The sequence below is a fragment of the Gobio gobio genome (genome assembly GCF_949357685.1).
Source record: "Gobio gobio genome assembly, chromosome: 1".
In the NCBI taxonomy this organism is placed as follows: domain Eukaryota; kingdom Metazoa; phylum Chordata; class Actinopteri; order Cypriniformes; family Gobionidae; genus Gobio; species Gobio gobio.
In genome coordinates this window covers 54,056,474-54,073,865 of record NC_137097.1, presented here as the reverse complement: position 1 = coordinate 54,073,865, position 17,392 = coordinate 54,056,474, and the positions used below count along the sequence as shown (strand labels likewise).

General features: G+C 39.1%; 1 protein-coding gene across 1 annotated transcript in view; it reads left to right on the top strand.

Annotated features, from left to right (window-relative positions):
* Positions 1–6,594: 6,594 nt before the first annotated feature.
* cacna1aa (calcium channel, voltage-dependent, P/Q type, alpha 1A subunit, a) overlaps positions 6,595–17,392 on the top strand; it is a gene marked incomplete at its 5' end in the record, with an annotated part of 111,143 nt that continues 100,345 nt past the window's right edge. The window contains one exon of the mRNA XM_079825022.1: positions 6,595–6,884. Coding sequence (XP_079681148.1) covers positions 6,595–6,884 — 290 coding nt within the window. The remainder of the gene's footprint in view (positions 6,885–17,392) is intronic.

The following is a 17,392-nucleotide window of genomic DNA, read 5'->3' as shown; positions in this document are numbered from 1 at the left end:
AGGCTTATGATGCTTTTGGGAAACACAGCCCAGATCAATTTCTAATGTACCTTTTCAGACTCTTATGTCACTGTTCTTTTAGACGTTTAGCTCGCTCTCGCTCTCTCTCACACACACAAAACACATTGACTGGTTTCTCTCATCAATTAGCCTGCAAGACTGTAATGATGGTAATTAATTGTAATTGTAATGGTCAGGCAGTGCTGTTTGTGGCAGTAAGAGGGCATTAAACAGTCTGTAAGCAAGTGAGATTTACAGGCAGTAAGATGTTGAGTGCTGATGCATGGCTCTGTGAAAATGTGCAGTACATCCAATCTGTATCCACTACAGCAAAAATTAGACGATTGCAAAGCCAGGAATTACTTAAAGCATAGCCTCATAGAATAGTTTGTTTTTCTGGAGCAAGTATGCACTGTTTACATTACACTAAGTTGTGATATTTTATACGTAAAGATAATTCCAAAAAATACTTTTAGAGGGAACCATATTTTTTTGTAGATCCTCTAAAACAGATCCTCCGTATAGTTATATTAGAAAAAAGCAAAAGCTTGTCTGAGAAAATGGTGGATGACAAGAGTTCTACGGTAAAATTGGTCGAGTAACATTTTTAAGGAGGGGCTTAGAAAAGGGTCAATTCTCAAGGAGAAATCAACTTTTTGCATGCATACACACGCAGACAAACACAGCAACATATTTATCTCACTTCCTGAGAGGTCTGTCTGGCCGCCCTCCAAGCCTGTCCTCCTGCAAGAGCCTTCTCTCAATGCATGGGCTTCATGACTGACAGCAGCTATTCTAAAGAACACAGGAAACCATTTAAGCCTCCAAGATTCAGAGAGCTTGTCAAGTGACTGCATATTGCTCAAATTATTGTAATGGACATTTAGAGTTATAAATGAGTTTGATTTCCTGCTGCACAAGTCATAGACAGGTTTGCTCACACAAACACATACTAACACGAAAAAAAGTTTGTTGAAGAATGTTGATAACCAAATAGTCCATTGTGTGGACAAAAAGACACTGAGACATTTATCAAAATATATTTTATGCTTCGAAGAATGAGATGATGAGCCAATTATATTCTTGATATTCATTTCTAGGTGAAATATCCCTTTAATTCCATTGGATTGGGAATCACTGATGTATCCGAGATGTCTGGCTTTGAGTGGAAAAAAGACGCTGAGCTTGGGAGTCGAGTGAGGCAAGTAGAGCAAAAAGAAAGGTATTGTGATGACTTCAGTTCTGTCCTTTTGTAAAGATGCTGGCCTACTTAACACTTAAAGGTGTTTGGAGCAGTTTGATTCAGTGTTCAATTGCTGTAAGGAGATCAACAAAGACATTCCAAATGTCTTGCTATTACTGGCATTTTTTTTTAAAGGTTTTACTATTTATTTTTTGCAACATGAACTGCATAGTGAATAGTTCCTTGCGGATTGTCAAACATCATGTTAAATGTGTCTATTTGCTTTATCTCTTGTTGGTGCTGTTAATGAGACTGAGGGGGAAAGGCACAGCAAAGAGAGATGGATGGAATTTTTGTCCGGGGCTTTTAATAATTCTACGCTGTTTAAAAATGTATTATACCTACACCAGGCTCTTTCCCCAAATAAAACACTCCGCTCAAAGGATGATGGCCCACTTTACGCTCACACAGTCTCAGTATCACAGCTACATGGCAACATAATTCATCTTTGTCTCTTACCTGCAGCAAAAAGTATCTATTATTTGTGTTTTCATTTTGGTAGTATAAAATAGGACGTTTATAAACAGACCAGACCACTAGAGAAGCTCATAAACACACAAAGCAATCATGTCTGCAACGTTCTTATTTTCTCTTGTAGGCCTACATGTTTATTGCATCCGACACAGTAACATACAGAGGGCTGATATATTATGGTGTGGCATGTTCCACTGACCAGCAGGATTTATATCTGGAAGATAAAGGTTAAATAAGGAGCAGAGAACCTGGTATACATGCAGTTTATGAATTATTCAACTTTATGAGTCACTGAGTTTAGCTTCTGCTGCAAATACACAGCAGCATTACTTCAGAATTCTTGATCGGCCCTGTGTGTGTCTATGTGCACATTTGGAACATCTTTGTCACCATCATATGCAGTCACTGAATGCACACATTTAGACTGAAGCACATGAATTCTTCTGACTCGTCCGGCTGTTGCCTTTGTTGTAAGATTTACATGCGACAGTTTTATGGGTGCACTGAACACTTGATCGAATTTCAATTGATTTAATGACGGTGTTCACACCACATTTTCTCTGAATCGGAGCATAATTGACCGAACTTATCTATCAAAGAACGAATCATAGTCTAAGAGACCGGCATTCACTCATAAGTCAGTTTTCAATTTTGGCAAAATATATATTCTTTTTTTTTCTTTGTAGAGTGTAGTGCATGAGACATCTTATGTCTCTCTCTCTCTCTCTCTCTCTCTCTCTCTCTCTCTCTCTCTCTCTCTCTCTCTCTCTCTCTCTCTCTCTGTGTCTCTGTCTCTGTCTCTCTCTCTCTCTCTCTCTCTCTCTCTCTCGTTGACTGTGTGCTTTCTGTGTGCTGCTGTGTTAGATTAGTGTGGCATGCTTTAATAATGCACTAAGGGAGGGGTGTTTCTGCTTGGCAGCAGGAGAGAGGCTCTGGCATTCAAAAACAGTCGCCTTGTGAACCCCAACTGTGTGACACGGCTGACACAACAGGACTACATGCAGCACACATCACAGCATACAATCAACCCCTTTCATAATCAATACAAACATTCACAATATCAAGAGACAATTAATTAATTAATTAGTGTTAATGCTAGAATAATTTCACATATACACTCCTTCTGCTTCTATTATCTTTATCTTCTAAATGTGTTTTCTGAAAGTGTTTTCTGGGCCCACTAAATTGTATTGTTTTTTTAAATGTTTTAGCGATGTTAAAATTCCTGTAGAGGCAGCTGTCAGTTATAAGACAGATGATGAGCAGGATTTGTCTCGATCAGTTTTTTTTGTGGTAGAATCTGCTAGACACGTCATGTACAGTCACTTAATTGGCAGCGTTGATTTAGTAAGATAATGAGTCCTGTGTTTTTGTTGTGTGTTTATGGGTGCTTGATTCCTTTACTGTAGAGATGTAGTCTTTATATTTAGCATTTAATTTGCATGCTTTTTTTTCCTCTGTCCTCAGTTTGATTAATGAATTTAGGCCACAGTTTGGAGCTCTGACTCACCAATTCTCAAGGTTGTTAATTTGGAATAATTTAAAGATCATTTTACAAATCATTAAATTAGCATGTTGCACATGGGCAAGGTGTAAATTATAATCTGTCCTCACATTGATCTGCATCAATTATTGGCAAGCGAACACTTCATGGTATTTTAATGTTAATTACTTATTGAAATTTAAGTAGGAATTTGTTGAAAATCCACCACTCGTTTGTTTTATTCATTTGGAATATAAACTTGTTATTGCAGAACCAAGAATTTTGTATTATTTGGTTCTTCGTCACATATTTTATTTACATTCAATCTATGGATTGATATTTTGAAACAATCAGTTCAGAAGTAAGACCCATGGCTGTGTGCAATGTTTCAGCACCATGGACAGTGGACAGCTGCCTTAACGGGCGACCTTATAGTGAAAGATTGAACCATAGGTCACACTTTGTTTGGGGTTTTATTAAGGCACCACCCAAAAATACTACAAATAACACTCTCCATAGATTTAGGTTTTTATTTACGTTTCAATTCGTCTTCAACTAGTTTTTCAATAACAACCCATGTTAAATTAGTATAATTCTCACACTGTGTAAGCCCTCTAAACCCACTTTACTGCCGCTTAGTCTGACTGTTCAGAGATACATGAGAAATCGTCTGTTGGTCTGTTGACTGGAGGCTGGTGCCTGCTCGAGCTATTGACCCCAGGCTCTTCTGGACTGACGCTAAACGCATCACACACGGTTGATCACACGCGGGCTGGTTCAGACAGCCTGCTGCACAAGATCAAGGGATGAGCAGAGATCCAGACCAGAGGACAATCTCTTCCGTCAAGTTCACATTTTTCTTCTTCGCAGCAGTAGCGGGCTGTGTGATATTACCCATTTCTATTTCTGGAGCGTTTTTAACGCTAAGGGATTGCAACTGATTCTGTCGTAGGCTACCACAAGTGTGCCCGACATTGGGATGGGATGGGGCATTTAGGAGGACCAGTACTGTAAATACAGTACTCCTCTGCTTCCTGTGATAGGTGCACAGGTTGGCACGATTAAGGTCCAGCGGGTCTATTGATTTTTGGCAAAACCGCGCCCTAAACCGTAGTAGCCTATTGCTCTTGAGACATTACTCGCTCACTCTCAAACACATGGATAATGTATCATCTTAAATTGGCGATTATATTTTTTGTTTACAAAGTGTACAATTCAGCGTAAAACGAATGTAAAAATGTTTAAGTAAGAGTAGTAAAAAGCTGTTACTAAGTTTCCTTACCATAGCTGGTTTTTAAAAAAAGATGTATTTATTATAAAAGACAAGCCTATATGCTACATCAGTTTACTACTAACATTTAACAATTATTTTTACAAGTAGACTAAATAGTAGGTAGCCTACTACTTCCATTAGCTACTGCATGGTTTTAGTAGCCCTATATTTTACTGTAACAAATCGTAATAATCTACATCTAATTAGATGGCATTAACATTATAGCCTAGGCCTACTTACAGTTTGAAACTGTCTCTAAAATGCCACCCTGTAGCCTATGCTTTTAACGTCGTATTTTCACGTTAGTTTTATGTAAAGTAGCCGACTGATGTACAATTCAGAGCTGCTATTTTAAAGCAAAATGTAACAAAATATTGGTTTCACTGTTATTAAAAATGGTGGGTGAGTGAGTTGGTGGAGTGGGAGAATTGTCAGCTGCACTGATGGGAAATCTCCTTCTATTAATTCCGAAACGTCTACGTCCAAGAATAGCCTGTCGGTCCTCGCCCTGCGTGCCCTCGCAAAACGGAGCTGTTCCCGAGAGACGCACGTCTGAATGCGCAGCTGTCTCCCAGCGCTCACATTTCGACCACTTGAACAAACAGCCCATAACCTCACAACGCGCTGTCACGTTCCGTTATCAAAGCTGCACAACCATCGTATGAACAAGCCGACGGTATGCGGTAAAGGCAGGTGAGCTGAGGCTGAGGACGCATTCAGTAGTGGCTGAAGGTACAGGTACAGACCGGAGTGAGAAGGATACATTAGTCAGTGGGTGCGCGTGCGTGCGTCATGTGCTGCAAGAAGAACTGGCCAGAGCGCCGAATTGATCAGTGGCTCATTATAGCTTAGCTTGCCAGCTGATCGGAGCTAACTGTTTCGTACGGCTTGTGTTTCACAATCTGATATCCTGCGAGCCCCCACCCCACATTGGTTCTCAACTGCCTCCTCCCTCCTCTTTTTTTTTCCTCAGGGGCGCTTGACGGAGGGTAACGAGGCTAACAGACAGCTCAACATTGGCAGAAATAAGGAATAGAGGGATCCGAGTGTTCTCACTAACGGATTGCCTTGGGGGGAAGATGAGCAGATCCTACGCGGCCCAGAGCCCAGTGCAGAGAAACAAGAGCGGCTATGGGAACCCGAAGATGTCGCCGTTGTCCCCTCGCGATTGATGCTTACTTTCTGTCACTGTGTCCCTTCATTGGATTTTTCATGACGGTTGGATTGGTTCTTTTGCACTTAAAATGCCAGTAATGACTCTGGCGAAAAGGATGACACCTTACCAGTGAGCACAGTGGGGAAAAAATCAATCGATACTTGTGATGATCTATTTTTGCATCCGAGTTATGTGTGGGGAAAACAGCATTTATTTCGGATATCGTACATCTATCTGTAGCAGAGATGCAAATCCATGCGAGGAAACGTGAGCGCGAGGTGACCGAAGGCAGATTTTAGCTAGGCTACACTGTGCCAAATATTGCGGATGTTGCGAAATAAATAAATAATATTTTTTTTTAATTCTATTCCCCCCCCCCCCCGTTTTAAATAGATAGTGATACTGTAACCATCAGAATGTACAGTTAAAACCGAACTCGGACGATTGTTTTGAATGTTTTCATTTCTCTTCACTTGGTTATCACACCTAGATCGTATAGCCTAAATGATTGTAGCTATGATAATTACAACCTGAATTTTCAAGGAAAAGCACGGGAGAGAGACCGCTCTGGGAAATGAGGATGGAGCCACAGAAAACGAGAGATTTACTCAAGAATGACATGGCCGTGGAAATATGTTGATTTAGGACATAAAATGAGGTGATGATGGACCATTTTGTGTGCTGAAGTGGGAAATGAACCTGTGAACTGCAACATATAAGGCACGCTATTTCGTTCCATTTTGTTAGTTTGTTTTTTAGTTCGTTTTATTTTCCGTTTTCGCCTCAAATTGAACCATCAGCTCCTGGAGTCTAACGTCACATATACACGCCATGAGGACAAATGTGTACTCCAGTTATACACGTATTAAGTTTTGAAGCAGATGGGATGTAATGTGGTGTGGTCGCGTTGAATATTCGCCCCCTTTTTTCCTGCTTCGTGAAGACTGGCATTTGGAGTCTGTAGAATGGCTCGGTTCGGAGATGAGGTGCAGTCCAGGTATGGCGGAGGACCGGGACACGCTCAAGGGGGACCCGGCCGCGGCGGCAGCAGGCAGGGTGGCCCCCCGGGTCAACAGAGAATGTACAAGCAGTCAATGGCCCAGCGAGCCAGAACTATGGCCCTGTACAACCCTATACCGGTGCGGCAAAACTGCTTCACTGTCAACCGATCTCTGTTCATCTTCAGTGAGGACAACTTTGTGAGAAAATACGCCAAAAAGATCACCGAATGGCCATATCCTTTTAAACCCACTAAGTGAGTACCCCGAGGCCTTCAGTTGCAGGTATAGTGCACTTGAGTGTGACATATGTAAGGTCACCTGAACATGTCAAAACACGATAACGATGAATCACATTAGGCTACTGCTGGTTTAATAATGGCTGTGTGTAGGGGGAAAAAACGCGCGGGAGGTCATGATTTGATTGAGACTTGTCATTTGAGTGCTTTCAGACATTTATTTGTCAAGTTATTTCGGTGGCAAATAGATTTGAGTCTATTTCTGGTGTGTGTTCGGTGAATTGCGTACGGGCGTGAGGTGAGCTGTGCTGTGTGACGATAGCGGGCGGCGCTGTGGCTCGCGGAGGCTTGCTGATGTCAGCATGTGCAGTCTTTCAGCTTGGTCTCATTCGAGAGAAAGCGATGGTGGAAAAGGAGGAGGTGAGGGGAGGGGAGGGCGAAAGCCACCATTTCCCATATTCTAAGAGCTCCAGGAGGATACGGGGTATATATATGTAGGCTACTTGCATTTTTCTTAGTCTCATTTTTAAAGACAAAAAGCAAAGGTTTAATCTGCAGAGAAATGGAAATTGTTTAAGCGATATCACACAAGCAGTTATACAAGGCCGCAGGTAATCAAAGCAGTGCCAATACAGCATGACTGTGAGGGTGACATTGTATACAACAGCTAGTGAACAGGAAGCATACTTAATAATGAGGAACTAGTGTTTCAGACAAAAATTGGCTAGTTATTTCATTATTAGTTTAGGCCGACACAAATAATTCGAAAAAAAATTAAGCTTTATGTGTCATCCAAGCAGCACACAGACCGAAAGCCGGTCTGGAATGGCGTATGCGAGTGGAGCAGAGTGACACACGACTACTTCCAAAATCCTATACTTTGAGTATGTAGTGCATGAAACGAAGAACTTAATTCTCGAGTGTTGATTAAGTACGATTGACAAGTACGCATGTGTGTGGTATTGCCATGTGACCTACAACATCATCCGCATCGCTCAGTCCCATTTACTATTATGGCAACTCTCATCTCCCATGACCTTATGGGATAGTAAAGTGTCTGTGAAATTATATATTTTTTGGCTAGTGTTTTATGAGCACTGCAAATAAGGACATACTTGACATGCTTGTTTTCGCATACTAAGACACTGTTACATAAAGCTTGCACCTTTGTGTACGTAGGTGTGAGTTATGTGTGAGTTTTCCCGAAACACGCACTTGGTTTCTTCTGGGACAGCCCCATTCATATTGTAAATAAATAGTGTACCAGTTATATTTATGGTTATTTATTGTTGAAAATGAAAAACTGTGCTCTCTACCTTAGTCTGTTGTCATCATGGCCTCATTATTCATTGATCCCTTTTGGAAGTGATTTGGCAAGCTTGTTCAAAAGCTAAGATGCAATGAGCAGATGCAATTTTTTTGACTTAGTATGTCCTGAGAAGGCCCCAGATAGTTCACTGAAGCTTCCACCGAAGAGGTTCCACTTTGTTATATTAGATTGGATGATGCCCCAGTATAATAGCAGAACAACCCAATTATTTAGACAAATCTTTAGTTCCAGGAAAACGGACTACAGAAGAAGTTCACTCCCTGCCTTTTCTAATAGACCTCTTAGGATTTAAAATCATTATAGTGCACAGAACTGCACCCACACACACTTCTCTTTTGACACTATATTTTAAACTACCGAGCTTTCAGTGACCTTTAACATTGCACTCGGCTTGAAAGCCACTCTTTCTATAAGCCTCATTCTTCTGATTTATCTCACGGAAACATCTAATGAGTCCTTGTGATCCGAAGTCCTTAACTTCTCTGCTTTTTCAGAAGTGTTTTTCAGATGCCCACTTTATAGCAGCCTTTTTAATAGTTACAATTGACCGTGATTTGTATCCTACAAACGTCGCTGATTAAAATGGTATGTATTTTAGAAATACAAAGAGTGTGCCACATGTGAATGTAGATTAGATGAGAAGATCAATTTACGGTTGCCAAGCATTGCATCCTTTCTTTCACCCCTCTCTGCAGAGATAATGGAACTCTAAAAAGACATTGTCTCAGTCTCTCTACGTTTATGGGCCGCCTCTCTGCACTGTAAATGGAATGTAACCTTATAGCTGCATTTTCTAATTTTAGTTTAATTGACAAATATGAAACTGCAGCCTATCTGGAGTGCAGATAAGTATAGCAAATCTATCCGAAGAGACCTTAAACATGTGCTCAGTTCTCTTAAACATGTTGCATGTAGTTATGGAACATGTTTGCACCTGCGGTTTCATTTTAGTAAGAGCATGAATGTTTTCAGTCACACATAAGTTATGTGAATAAACCATCAAATAGTTTGCCACCAAAGAATGACAGATAGAAACAAATGGGAAATTAATGATGGAAAAGACACTGCTATAAATAAATGATTTGTAGAAGGCAGAAAGAGTGGTTGAGTGGACACCAGAGGGAGACAGACTGATAGAAAGAAGTTGTCGTGAGTCGTGAGCCCTTGCAGTTTTCTTCCATGTGTAGAAGCTGTGATCTACATTCAGTCTGCAGAATTTAAATTATTTATTCCCCCTTTCTTTCCTTTTCTCTCTCAATTCCTTTTTCTCCTTCAATTTCTCAAGTGAACTATTGTTTGCTTGACTGGCATACAATAGTTTCAATGATGAAAGATGGCACCGTGAAACCAGAGCTTATTGTGTGTTAGGTGTTGACATAACCAGGATGTGTGTTTCAAATAATCCTGGGACAATCTGTTCTCTTTTTTTCACTTGCACCTGCTGGTTATGAAGTTATGTGCACACACTATTGACAATCTAGTAGAGGGGTTTTCAAACTGGGGTCCGGGGTCCTCCAGAAGGTCCTAAAGGGTCACCAGAAAATTTCAGAGAATAAAAAGACAAAGCAAAAATGGATACAGTCTACCGAATATTCTGTTTAATTTCTAAATGTTTCTCTCATTTCTTGCCGTATACATATTGTATATGTTTGCTTTGTATCTTTCTAGTGAGTCCCTTTATCTTGTTCACTGGGGTTGTAAGGCAGTATTCTTAACACAGTACGTAAGTTGCTTGCATACATTTATTGTGAAAGTTACTTATACAAATATTTTTTAATTCAAAAATGTTCTTCTTCAGGTTTATACATACAACATTAAAGGGGTGATGAATTGAGAAATCAACTTTCTTTTGAGCCTTTGATATATAAAAGTTAATCGTGATATAAGAACATCCTGTAAGTTTCAGAGCTGAAAACTTCCTTGTTAGTCAAAGAAAAGCTTTTATTGACACCAGGCCCAGAAAACGAGAGATCTCAGAATATGTCGACCACTGATGTAGTAGGATGCAGAAGCACCGACTCAAGCCCGCCCACCAACTCGTGGAGCTAAACGGGTCGCGCTACCGAGCAATAAACATGACGGTTCCAGCTCACGTGCGTAAGACATTGCGCGTTTGTTCGCTTCATTTCACCATGGAATCGATTTTAAACAAGATAGATGTTGAGACTGGATTTGCAGACATATTGAGATTAAAACACAATGCTGAGCCTTCTATATTGGATCCGGCAGGAACGGTGCAACACACTTATGTGAGTAAAACATGTTTTTTATATGTGTTAGTATTGCATTGTTACAGATCGTTTGATATCTATTGATTACATACCTTAGCACGCGGTCACAGGCTGGAGAATACTCTATTTGAAGTGTTATTGCTTTATTCGTGATCATATTTGGACTTGTAACGTCATGGACCAGGGCTCGGACTTGCCTTTTTTAAAAGCCTAACGTCCCCGGGGCTATGTGTTTTTCCGCCTGCCGACGGGCAATCTTAAATAGTGAAATAACATTCCTTTCTTGCGCACGTGTGTATGTGTGTGTGTGTGTGTGTATGTATGTGTGTACGGATTGCGGTTATATTCACTGATCGAGCGACAACATTCCAATCAATCGTGGGTAGATGAGAGCTGAATCATTGTGTTTGTTTGATAAAGGCATTTCGTGAGTCCTGTGAACGTTTCCCCAGACACTTTCAAAACAATTCCTACATGTACTGAGAGGAGCTGAAGCTCATTAAATATGCAAATCTTATCCAATCCTAGCCGTGGGCGTTTACTTCCAAGACTTCAGTGCGGCACACCCATCAAAACCGACCGTTTTTCAGAGAGCCTCAAAACTAAGGCAGAAAATAGCCTATTACTTATTCATTATGATGTTTTTGAATGTAAAAACCACGCAAACGTCATAAGTTGACCTCAGACAACAGTATAAAAAAAAAAAAAAAGCCAGTTCATGAGACCTTTTAAGTATAGCCAATGTATTACGTTTGGAAACAATATTTTGTATTTATAATGTCACACAATTTATCTAACAGTTTAAATGTTTTTTTTTTTCATAAAAACAGATGGAATTTAGGATGGGGGTCCCTCATAAAAGATTTGTTGTATTTGGGGGTCCCTGGCATCATAAAGTTTGAAAACCCCTGATCTAGTACACAAGCACACACACACAAACACATGTTGTGTTTTCATGTTTTATGGGGACTTTCCATAGACATGATTTTTATATTGTACAAACTGTATATTCTATCCCCGTACCCTACCCCTAAACTTACCCTACCCCATCAAAGAAAACTTTCTGCATTTTTACATTTTCAAAAAAATCACTTTAGTATGATTCCATCATGGGGGCCAAAAATGACCCCACAAGGACAAGGATTTGGGATATTTCCATTTTTGTGGAAAAAACCCATAAAGTAGGGTTTTCCAAGACCACACAAACACACACACACATATTTTCTAACATATCAAACCTCTTTTTTTCTTTATCATAAGCATGTTTCTTGCTCTCTCCTCTTCCGAGGTTCTCGTCAGGCTAAAAATAACAGCGGCGGACTGAAAGAGCAGTTCTCAATGGCATGTTCTCCTTTCCTCCTGCCTTCCTGCCTCCTTGGAGTCAGTCCTCTATTGAATGCATACAGATGGGCCACAGACAGGCATCGCTGTCTAACCGCATATTCCAATGCCAGTTTGGAGGAGAAATGGAGATTCTAGTTTTATAAGAGGGCTGCATAGTGTCTTAAAAGTAAAACTGGTCGAAAACAAGACAGGCTGCTTAGACCACTGAATCTATACACAGTTTTTAGTGTAAGCATGTCATTATTATGTGCTCAAATATTTTTGACCAGAATGTGAAGAATTATAAGCAACTAATTTAAAGTGGTTATATATTATGTTCTATTGCTGGATTTTAGTATGACATTTCCTGGCAGTTCATGTTAATTAATACTAAGTCTTTCTAATAACTTGCATATGATGTTGTTGTGTATTTGCACAAATGTATTTCACACAGCCACCGATTGGCCCTAAGAAAAGTAGATGAGAACATGTGCAAACAAATCTATCTATGTTAATACATTCAAGGGATAGCCCTTTCCTTATTTACTTTCCCTCATGTCATTCCAAACTTATACAACTTACTTTCTTCTGTGGAACATAAATGAAGAATGTTGGTGAAAAAAAAACAGTTTTGGTTCTCATTGTATTTTTCCCCCCATACAACTGTTTGGTTACCTACTGTGGTGAAACACAAACAATGTTAGATTGTTATTTGGGGTTGTATGTTGTACGTAGACTGTATGTAAACTGCACATGTATGTCTCATCTGGACATGCATGTATGATCTAATATGAAATGTATTCAGAAAACTGAAGAAAAAAAGGAGAAAGGCTTTAAAAAGGGTAGAGACAGAGACAGACTTTAAAAAAAAGGATGAAAGGAAGTCTGATGAAATACATTTTGGAATAACAGAGTGACAGGAAGACAGACTGCCTGCATGAGTGTAAATTATTTAGGATGGAGGCATAGTTGCACACACCTAAATACAAACATACCACAAGACTACAGTAAAGCATATGGTTTTGCTTAACATTGTGACAAACCCTTTGATTTAATTTTTATAAATAATGCACTTCACATAATTAGATCATTAACACAGGCTTCATTGGACGCTTCGGCTCTTCTTCTCCCCTGGTTCACAACATCACAGCATGTTCCTGTGTGTCTCAACACTGTGTATGATGGGATATGACTGGATGATAAGATTGTCCCTTCATTTTTAGATCCTCTCTTCCATTTGGGCAGCAGGGAGTTAAATGTGTCATCCTAGATTCATTCACACAACCGTCTCTGTCTCTGCCAGTCACTCTCTCCCTCTCTCTCTCTCTCTCTCTCTCTCTCTCTCTCTCTCTCTCTCTCTCTCTCTCTCTCTCTCTCTCTCTCTCTCTCTCTCTCTCTCTCTCTCTCTCTCTCTCTCTCTGTCTGTGTGATTGTAAAGTCATGATTATAAAAAAGAGAGAATTATTGGACTGGCAAAAGTAATGCTAGTTATAGCTTCTGGTACATTTTGGTGCATAGTTGAACTGCTATATGGAGTTTTTTTGAAGGGATAGTTCAACCAAAAAAATAAAAATCTGTCATAATTTACTCACCTTCATGTTGATTCAAACCCGTAAGACTTTTGCTAATCTTCGATTCTTATGGATTACGTTTTACAGTGTTTTTATGAACTTGTTGAATTGTTTTAGTAACATGGACTTTCAGTGGGGGGACAGAAATCTCCCAGGTTTCATTAAAAATATTTTTATTTGTGTTTTGAAGATGAATGAAAGTCTTATGGGGTTGGAATGACGTGAAGGCGAATAATTTATTTGAATTTTCTAAGTCTTTAATGTTTAGGAATTGATTAAATCTATTCTACAGATTACTAGACTAGTGTGCTTAAAACTTTGTGATGCCAAAATAAAATGTTTGTGTTAAAAGTAGGGCCGTCAATCGATTACAATTTTTTATCTAATTAATTACATACTCTGTGATTAATTCATCTAAATTAATCATATACATAATTTTAGCTGTGAAAATATTTTAAATATTTAAATTCAAATGAATCAATGAATAATCAGCATTAGTGACATTAGAGTTCAAAAACTCTATTATATTTATTATCATCATTGTTCAAATATTGGCCATAACAATAAACAATATGACCTAATATGCCGAGGAAATAAATTAAAAAGTGCTTCAGGAAGAAGATTTTTTTCACTGTACATACAATCAGGGCTTGACATTAACTTTTTTGCTCACCAGCCACTGTGGCTAGTGGTTTTCCAAAGTTACTAGCCACTCAACATTTTCACTGACCACAATTTTGCTGCTTGGCAATTACATTTTATATGATTAAAGTTGAATTTGGCATGCTTAAATTACTAGATTTTGAGTCATTTTACTAGATTTAGAAGATTTAAAACCCTTTCAAACTTTCAATGCAGAGTGACCACCCAAATCAAGACTACATTGTATATCAGCTGGTATGCAGGTGGGCAAAGGGTGGGCAATATGGCTAATAAAAGAAATAAATAAAATAATAAAATAGAAGCAAATTACAAAAACAATAATAATACAGTAGGTATTTAATATGTATACATTTATTTAACACCTGTAGTTGTTTGATTAACATTAATGACAGACAGGTATTCATTTTGGCTGCTGAATGCATGGACGTTGTAACGAGTAGGAATATAAGGCGTTTCTCAATGTCAAGGAAGGATCCTTGGAAGCCAGAATTCCGAGGATGCTACATCATCGACATTCGTCGAAGGACTGTTCCAATGTCGAGGATCCTCGGGATTTCAACCAAGGTCTGAGTCCTTCGTTCAAAAATATGCCATTTACAGGAAAGGATGCATACGTGTAGCATTCGCGCTCTCAAATCACCCACAATCCTATGCGCGCAGCTTTGCTCTCTTGTTCAAAAAATACAAAATTTCGGACATTGGTGGAGTCGGAGCATTAACGGGGCAATATGCTTTCAAGTGTAAGTATTTACGTTACCAAACATTTGCTATAACCGTAGTAAATATAAGTAAAGTTTAACGTTTAAATGCCAGTACAAATTACTACCGTATTGATATTATACAAATTACGCTATTGGTGGCTAACGGACCTTTTCACTGACGCAATGGCGTGCACTTGCTAGCCTGTTCCATTTACGCGTTCTCCGAATGCTAAAGAGGAGCCTCGCCTAGCCTCTGAAGGAAGTGACTTGGAAGGACCAGTCCTGCAGAGGAAGTATCCTTGACATTGAGAAACACCTACTGTGTGGCCCCTTTAAGAGTGCGCGCTCCCTGTTGAGAATGCTTATCAATAGTAAAGTGTGCAGTGTCGTGGAATGTACGCTACGCAGTTTTTCGCGTGCATATGATACGCACTTTATGGCGTGTATATGACACGCTCTTGGGTAGGATAGTGGACATTGCAGGACATCGCAGACAACTTTATTTTTATCAGCACTTCCATCAGGCTACGTAACTGTTCCAATCAATGATCCAGGCAGCGCGTTCTCGTCTCCCTCCTTCATTTTACAGCTCGGGGTCAAAGTCCAATACAGAATGGATTCATCTGCGTTATTTTTTTTTACTCAGATTAATTAATAGAAATTAACGGTTATTTTGACAGCCCTAGTTAAAAGTATATTAAAAGTTTGAGATCATTATTTAAAAAAAATAAATTAATACATTTATTCAGCAAGGATGCATTAAATTGATTAAAAGTGACCATATAGTGTTCTAAAAGATTTTTGTTTCAAGTAAATGCTGTTCTTTTGAACTTTCTGTTCTATTCAGAAAAATCTTTTGAGCAGCAAATCATTATATTAGATTTCTGAGGGATCATGTGACACTGAAGGCTGGAGTAATCTTGCTGAAAAATAAATTTAATTTCAAAATACATGAAAATAGAAAACCGTTACTTTAAATTGTAGTGATATTTCATAATACTACTTTTTTTTTTACTGCATTTTAAACAAATAAATGCAGCCTTGTTGAGCAGAAGAGACTTTGTTTAAAAATATTGTGTTACTACGCATTTTGATTTCTACTGTGCTTCACACAAAGCTCTAGTGAGAAGGTGTGCAAACAGCATTTCTGAAAAGTAATATGTACACATGGAATTTAAAATGGCATTTAAGTCACATTTTGGCATGAGACCTTTTGTTTTTAAATTATAAGACCACCAGTCTTGTTGTTTCAGCTAAACAATGTGTGTGTATCGTGCATGTTTGTGTTTGCCTTCCAGGCTTAATCTGGTGGTTTCATACCTCCTAATGTCTGGGTCTGAATGAGTGTAGTCATCCGTAATGTTGCAGCCCCACGCTGCTCAGCTGCTGCCACAGACAAGGCGACAAAACCCAGTAGTTAACACGCTTTCACTAGTCCACATGCACAGGGCTGTAATCTAGAGAAATCCCAAACTCTTTACCTGTCTGCCTTTACTTACCCTCATGCTATGTAAGGACTGAGGTGTTTGAGTGAAAAGGATGGAAAATCATGGAAATATATAATGAAAGTGGTCCGTATGATTTCTGAAGCCTTCTAAAAGTATTTGATACTTTTTGTGTAAGGAACAGACGTTTTGTGTAAAAATATTTTTTTTTATAAAACTTTTATTGTGCTGTTTTTGTGTCCCTTTTGAGGCTTGAAAGGTCCAGTCAATCCACTGTAATTGCATGGAAAAAGAGCAACCAGTAAAAATCTTTAAAATCCTTCCACAGAAGAAAGTCAGTCATCCAGATCAGGAACAACATTGACTTTCCCTTTAATTAATTTTTCAATGTTAATGTTGATGTTGATATGTACAGTATGTCATTGTACAATGTAGCAGAGGTGTATAGTCAGTTGTTTTATTGGCATTGCTTAAGTCTTGGGCTAGCATTGCACTTCACTACCGCTCATGTTTTTCCTCTTTCTTTCTGGTTCTGTATCTTGTGTTCTAGTAGTGAATTATTCAGTTCTGTGGCTGGGTGGTATGTGTGTGTATGTGTATGTGTGTGTGATGCTGACTTGGGAGAAATCTATTTTGGGTGCAGAGTGAGGAAAAAAATTTGGCTGCTTGGATTTTCATGCTGTTGCCCATGTCACATGTTGCTACTGCTGTTGCCATTGCCACACACACAGTTACCTATATATATAAAATAGCAGAGACAGGGCCGCAGTAGTATCTGTATACCGCTATAGCTTCTCAAATTGTTGTAAAATATGTTATTTATACAAGCCTCATTTTATATTATATTTGTCACTAGGTGTTTGCAGGCAAACAGACTATAGCCCTATTCGCACAGGATTAGTATTATCTGGGGACCTCTGGTGATTTGTAATAATTGCAGAGAATGTCTGTGATCTTAATCCTGTGCGAATTGGCCATGTCTGTAATATGTAAAGTAAAAATTCCCCCGCAAATTACCTACCATATTTCGCCAAACACTGAGGTCCTGTGATAATATTAGTCCCGTGCGAATCGGCATCTGTGATTTGGCCGGGATTAGGCGGATCTTATATATAATTTTTGCAAGGTTTTTGTTTCCTGTGCGCATTTTTATCTTTATCTTTCACGCAGAATGGAGCTAGGCTGCATAAAATGCGCACCGTTATGAATTCCGTGCAGCCGCGCGGATTATAATTTCACTTTAGAATGAGCACAAATTTGGG